The sequence below is a fragment of the Lactuca sativa genome, chromosome 3 (genome assembly GCF_002870075.4).
Source record: "Lactuca sativa cultivar Salinas chromosome 3, Lsat_Salinas_v11, whole genome shotgun sequence".
NCBI lineage: Eukaryota > Viridiplantae > Streptophyta > Magnoliopsida > Asterales > Asteraceae > Lactuca > Lactuca sativa.
Window position 1 is genome coordinate 253,738,939 of NC_056625.2, and position 7,190 is coordinate 253,746,128.

Consider the following 7,190-nt stretch of genomic DNA (forward strand, 5'->3'; position numbering starts at 1 on the left):
ATCCAAATAAACATTATAAATTGAAATTTCATTTTGTTTACCCGGTAAACAAAATGGAATAACCTAGCCCAATTATATAAAACCTTATTCAGTATATTTATGTTTAGAGAAGTTAAGACCAGATTAAACTACCGATGGAATAACACTCTTTATAAAAATGTTACCTTTCTATTTCATTAGAATATATAAATACACGACAAAGAGATAAATGCTAACAAAATAGACTTCAACATTTCTTGATTGTTGTCGATGAAATCATTGAATTTCCAATATTATTAAAATCTAGTCTAACGTTAAAGAACAATATATTTATTGAAGTTTTAGTCCATCCACACATTGCATTTTGAAGAGTGGCCCGTAGCGCTTGTGTTCGTCGGTTAGTATTGACTTAACATATGTTCTAAATATACTTAATAATTATTTTATTAAATATCTAAAACATATTTTTACATAGTCATAAACATTTTATAAATTCAAATCAATGCCATAAATTTATTTTCTAGTGAAGACAATGGACAAAGAATGACTTTATTTTGGAATTTAACTTGTAGATCCTAATCAATTAGATCAACTTATTTCCTATGTGTTATGTGTTATTATATGACACATATTTAAGGTTACATTATACATACCACAACACGACATACCTCTCAAGAATCTCAAAATCGTTTGTGGCTCTTCAAAGTCTAAAGGGTATATGTGCAAATAAATCAAACTACTTGGGTCCTTTTAAAACTTAGTCACATGGGAGGGTATAAATGTGATCTACCCTATGAAAGCGAAATCCACTTTCCTCACACCGACATGTTGCCCATGCTTTTAGCTTTGCATGCTGGACCTTATTGATATAAATACCGAAAACAAGGGGCTATAAATGGAATATATTCATAGTACAAGGGGTCAAAAGGTACATAAAAATATAAAATATGAAATTATAAACAACCGCGTGCCAACAGTGCTGTGCGTCTTCACTGTCAAACTCTCAGATCTACCCCCACTCTCCCCCTTTTATTCTGTTTATAGGCATCCAATTTCCACTCACTATCTACAAATTCAACATTTCGATAGAAATTCGGAGCTTAGATCCATTATCTGGACGCCAGTAAGTTCAAATCCTTTCTCTTTTGATTTGCTTAGTTGTTAGATCTGATTTCCAATCGCAATTTATCACTTTTTTCTTCATTAATTTCGTGATGTCTGTTTGTTTTCGCGTATGATATGGTTTAATGCTATAGATCAGATCGATTCGTTTTGAATTCTATAGTTAGATTTGACGAAGAAATCAGACTACAAAGGATATTTGGGACAATATGATTTTGAATCTTGTTTTATGATAACAATAGCGGTAGCATTGTATTTGCTGTAATTATATTTACAGTTCGTGATTTTGAATTAGGGTCAACAATGTTTCTCTCACTACCGGATTGTAGCCTGAATCAATGCTAATTAACAACTGCTCTGCCAGGAAGTACCGAATTTTGTTTAACATTTGCAAAGAGTACATTAATTCTGGTGTGAATGTCTCTCGGAGTATATGATTCACTGTATGTTTAACATTATCTAATGTGGATGACGTATAAACATGTAATGAGTTTGTTGAGTAACTGTCATCTGTTTAGGTATTACCTGTAAGCAAAATTAACTTCCGTTATGTTTGTGGTTGTGAGAGATTACGACATATTTGGAACTGCAAATGAGTTAGTATACTTATAGTATCTTCTTGATCAGATCTGGAAGTTATGATTCTGATTGATGACATTTATGATCAATATGTTTGACAACTGAAGTTAATTATGAGGGTATCTCAATTTTGATGGTTGGGGAAGTAAAAAAATGGAAGTGTGTGTTATAAGTAGTATCAAACTTTTCTCTTAAAATTATTTTCACGTGTTTAATGCTTTAGAGAAGTTCAATACGAAATTACTGAAATGTTAACTTGATTTACTTTTACCTTTATCAGAAAGGTAAAAAAGTTTTCATGGTAATCTAAATTGAAAGAATACTTAGCACCGTTTCATGTCATAAATGTGATCTTTAAGTCTTCAACAACCTTTGTGTTCTTCTTCCCTCTAAACAACATTGATTTCTTCCTTTAGCTTTACCTCATGACGTGTCATTTGTTTAAGTGATACCCTATGTTTAGTAGCTGTATTTATCAAGCTTGGTCTTTGCTTAATGCTTCTTTTGTATTTCTATAATCATCTTTAACATATCTGTAATCTTTTAAATGATAATTATCCTGGCTTTGGAGACTCTTGACTAAAAAATGTGTCTTATTTGAATAGCTTCTTTTTACAAATTTATTTCCTCAGTTCTAGCTTCAATATACCTCAAGTGCTTTATAAAAGATACTGATATGTTTTCTCTTTTTACATAACAGGTTGCTCGGACCATAAATCTGGCATCTGGAATAGTCTATTATCTTTGATTCCAAGAAATTTAGGGAACCCACAAATTGATCATAATTTGGATAACAGTTACCAGATTATACAACTGGTATCCATCATCCACCAACAAAACTATGGGATCAATCTTGTGATCTATATAGATTGCATTTAAAGTGAAGACCAATTAACGTTGTGAAGCATCAAACATAATGAGAGGAAGAACAGATGGATCGAAGAAACGTTTGCTCACCACTTTCTTTTTTGTAGCAGTTTTCCTTCTTTTCCTGTATTTGTACTTTGGTTCTCAGAGTCAAGGTGAATCAGCTCTAGAATATGGCAGCAGATCTTTAAGGAAACTTGGATCCTCATACTTAGGTGGGGATGAAGAATCTGATCTTGGCATTAAGCAAGATGATTTCAAATTTGGGTTGGATGATGAAGATGGTATTGTGCCAAAGAGTTTTCCTGTAAGTTATTTAATTTGTTATACAGATTCCATTCCATTACTTCTTAATGTTTTCTAATTTAATTTGTTATTTTTTTTTTGTTTCTTGAAGGTTTGTGATGATCGATACTCTGAGTTGATACCTTGTCTAGATCGAAACCTCATCTACCAAATGAGATTAAAATTGGATCTTTCTTTAATGGAGCACTATGAAAGACACTGCCCTTTACCTGAAAGGCGTTTCAACTGCTTGATTCCTCCTCCAACAGGGTACAAGGTGATCATCTAATCTAATATTTTCTTTTCTTTTCTTAATTCTCATATTTTAAATAAAGTTAATCTTGTTATTTTTTCCTCTTAGGTCCCCATCAAGTGGCCTAAAAGCAGAGATGAAGTATGGAAGGCTAACATTCCACACACTCACCTTGCAAAAGAAAAATCTGACCAAAATTGGATGGTTGTTAAAGGCGAAAAGATCATATTCCCAGGTGGAGGAACTCATTTCCATTATGGAGCTGATAAATACATCAAATCACTAGCAAATGTAAGTCTTTTTAATCACTAACTAATACTGATTAGTAGTTTAACTTATGGGATATTTACAAAAATGACCATTATGTCTGGAATAATCCAATTTTAGACTTTCTTTCACACTAACGTTATGTGACATTAAAAGTACCTTTTCTGATAAAAAAAATACATTTCAGCCTTTGTTCTGGACTCAAATTGCAGATTCCAAACAGATTTTTGTTCTTTAATTTCAAGAACTTGTTTGAAATCCGATGAACAAATCCTGAATTTCGAGAAAATGTTTCATTTTTTACTGAAATCTAACAAAAAGATAAGGGTTAATCTCATAAAAGACCTTATATTTTGTGTTTTTTTCGGGTTAAACCTGAAATTTATTTTTTGCCTGAAAAAGACCTTGTATTTTTCATTTTTTCCGAAAAAGCCCTCAACTTTGTATTTTTTTTTTCTTGAAAAAACCCTCAACCTTCTAAATGCTCCCAAATAAACCCTCAACTTTTTTAGTTTTTCTCGAAAAAACCCCTCACATTTTACAATTTTTTTTGGAAAAAAATGACTAAAAGTGCCAGATCGGAACAAATGAAAAAATACAAGGTCTTTTTCAGGCAAAAACTAAACTTGAGGTTTAATCCGGACAAAACACAAAATACAAGGTCTTTTATGAGATTAACCCAAAAGATAATGAAACATAACAAATAGGAAATAAATACAATACAAGGGCATACAATGTGAGGAAATGGACACAAAGAGGTTTTGAAAAATGTTTGGTGTAAATGAGAAAAAAGTACACAATATATATTTAATTAAATATTTAAATGCCTAAATCATGTAAATATCCCTTTTACTTATTTTGATTCTCTTTATCTAATTAAAATAATCTAATTTTCAGATGCTGAACTTTCCAAAAGACAACATGAACAACGAAGGAAACCTACGAACAGTTCTCGATGTGGGATGTGGAGTTGCAAGTTTCGGGGGTTACCTTCTTGCATCCGACATCATGACAATGTCATTAGCACCAAACGATGTTCACCAAAACCAAATCCAATTCGCTTTAGAAAGAGGGATTCCCGCATACCTCGGTGTTCTTGGAACAAAAAGACTTCCATACCCTTCACGCTCTTTCGAACTTGCTCATTGTTCTCGTTGCAGAATCGATTGGCTTCAAAGGGACGGAATCCTTCTTCTTGAGTTAGACAGGCTGTTAAGGCCAGGTGGCTATTTTGCTTACTCCTCTCCTGAAGCTTATGCTCAGGATGAAGAGGATCTTAGGATTTGGAAGGAAATGAGTGCACTTGTTGAAAGGATGTGTTGGAAGATTGCTGCTAAGAGGAATCAGACTGTTATTTGGGTCAAACCTTTGACTAATGATTGTTATATGGAGAGAGCTCCTGGGACCCAGCCTCCTCTTTGTAGATCCAATGATGATCCGGATGCTGTTTATGGAGTTAACATGGAAGCTTGCATCACTCCTTACTCTGATCGTAAGTTTCTTATATTATTGTTTACGAAACTAAAAGTATTAATGATAAGTAAAAGCTATTTAAAACCATAAAATATTTTCTGGTTAGTTTTGGAAGTTAATGTTTAACTAAAATCATGAAACAGATATGTTTTAAAAAAAAACATATTCAATACTAAATGAACGAAAGAAGACCCTAATACTCGACATTCCTTCCTTCTACCTTCTTATAAGCAATTTGTTGCTACAACTAAATAGTGTAAATACTGAAGTTACCCCTTCACTGATAAGATGCTTATATTTTTTGCTGAGTTTCCCAAAATATCCCCAACTAGAATAGGTGAGTTATCTAATTGAAAATTGAGATGAATTTTATTTTGTATCACTTCTTGAGGCTAAATGCAAGAAATAGTGATGTACTTTTCGTTTATTTTATTGGGTTAATCTCATAAAAGACTTTATATTTTGTGTTTTTTTTTTGGTTAAACCTCGAATTTATTTTTTGCCTCAAAAAAACCTTGTATTTTTTCATTTTTTCTGATCTGGCCCTATTAGTAATTTTTTTTCCAAAAAAAATTGTAAAATGTGGGGGTTTTTTCAAGAAAAACTAAAAAAGTTGAGGGTTTATTTGGAAGCAGTTGGAAGGTTGAGGTTTTTTTTTCGGTAAAAAAGACAAAGTTGAGGGTTTTTTCGGAAAAAATTAAAAAATACAAGGTCTTTTTCAGACAAAAAATAAAGTTGAGGTTTAATCCGGAAAAAACACAAAATATATGGTCTTTTTTTGTGATAAACACTTTTTTTTACTGCATTGTACTCTAGTAAAACTACCCAATTTATAACAATGGGTTGATGTTTCAAAGTACAATGCCTTATATGAAAGTGTAATATCCTAATAAGAAATAATTTTAAATTACAATAATGTAACAAGAAAAAAAAAAGGTAACTACAGTTTTATAATAAAAACATTTTAAAAGTTCATTCCTATTTCTTGCATTTTAAGTTTTGTTCATTTTATGCATTATCAGATGATCACTCAAGTAAAGGAAGCGGATTGGCACCATGGCCCGCTAGGCTGACTTCTCCACCTCCTCGTCTTTCCGACTTTGGCTATTCAAGTGACATGTTTGAAAAGGACACGGTAAACAACATTATCTTTCTATCTTTTTCAATTTTTTGCTATAAATTAATAAACAAATAAATGTAAGTGTTGGCAAGTTGACATAAATTAATTTTGCATATTTTAACAGGAGACGTGGCGTAAAAGGGTTGAGAACTACTGGGATCTATTGAGTCCAAAAATAACAGCAAACACCATAAGGAATGTGATGGATATGAAGGCAAACTTGGGTTCATTTGGAGCTGCTTTGAAAACCAAAGATCTTTGGGTCATGAATGTTGTCCCTGAAGATGGACCAAATACATTGAAGCTTATCTATGACAGAGGCTTACTTGGCTCAATTCATAACTGGTACTACATATTTTCCTTTTTTTTTTTTTTTTTATTATTGGGTTAAATTCAATAAATATCCAAATATCGATATTTAATTCAGGTGTGAAGCATACTCAACATACCCACGAACATACGACCTACTCCACGCAAGCGATGTATTCTCCGACATAATCGAAAAGAAAGGCTGCAGTGGCGAAGATCTTTTAATCGAAATGGACCGGATCCTAAGGCCCACGGGTTTCCTAATAATCCGCGATAAAAAACCCGTAATCGACTTCGTGAAGAAGTATTTAACTGCAATACACTGGGAACAGGTGGCGATGGCTGATTCGTCATCTGATGAAACCGATACAGATCATGTTGTGCTCATTGTTCAAAAGAAACTATGGCTCACTAGCGAAAGCTTGAGGGAAACAGACTAAGTTTTTCAACTTATAAAAACCAAACCCACTAGGTAAAAAAAGAAGGTGAAAATGGTTATGTTTTGTAGTATCTCTCCCTCTCACTCTCTCAAGTTGTGACATCTTAGTAGTGTTTTGTTATGATTTAGTTGATTTATTTGTTATGATGATATACATTTGCATCTACAAACACTTGGTTTTCAGTTTTATATTTGTGTATTATTTATTTGGATTTTAAATTATATAATCCAAATTTTAGTTCATTTGATATGATGCATAAACTATATAACAAGTTCCACATGATTATTAAAAATCACTAAATCACTATTTTAACATTTATGATGTAATATTGTTTTTTTAGTTGTAACTAGAAATTGTGGGTGGCCAGTCTCTCAATTTGCTATTAGGAATGCACATGGGCCATTTGTGTAAATTACGTGAACAATTTTTGTAATTGATTTTGTATACAGGGACTAAAATTGCCAACATATGAAAGTATAGTAGCCAAAGGCGAAGA

The 7,190-nt window shown here is 32.4% G+C and overlaps 1 protein-coding gene across 1 annotated transcript; it reads left to right on the plus strand.

The window, feature by feature from the left end:
• The first annotated feature begins 943 nt into the window (after positions 1-943).
• On the plus strand, positions 944-6,941 carry LOC122194375 (probable methyltransferase PMT3). The gene is made up of 8 exons (XM_023892419.2): positions 944-1,102; positions 2,381-2,854; positions 2,945-3,109; positions 3,194-3,376; positions 4,250-4,844; positions 5,848-5,960; positions 6,070-6,290; positions 6,373-6,941. Exons 2-8 carry the CDS (start codon positions 2,597-2,599, stop codon positions 6,692-6,694), a joined length of 1,857 nt encoding a protein of 618 aa, XP_023748187.1. The 5' UTR covers positions 944-1,102; positions 2,381-2,596; the 3' UTR covers positions 6,695-6,941.
• The last annotated feature ends 249 nt before the right edge of the window (positions 6,942-7,190 follow it).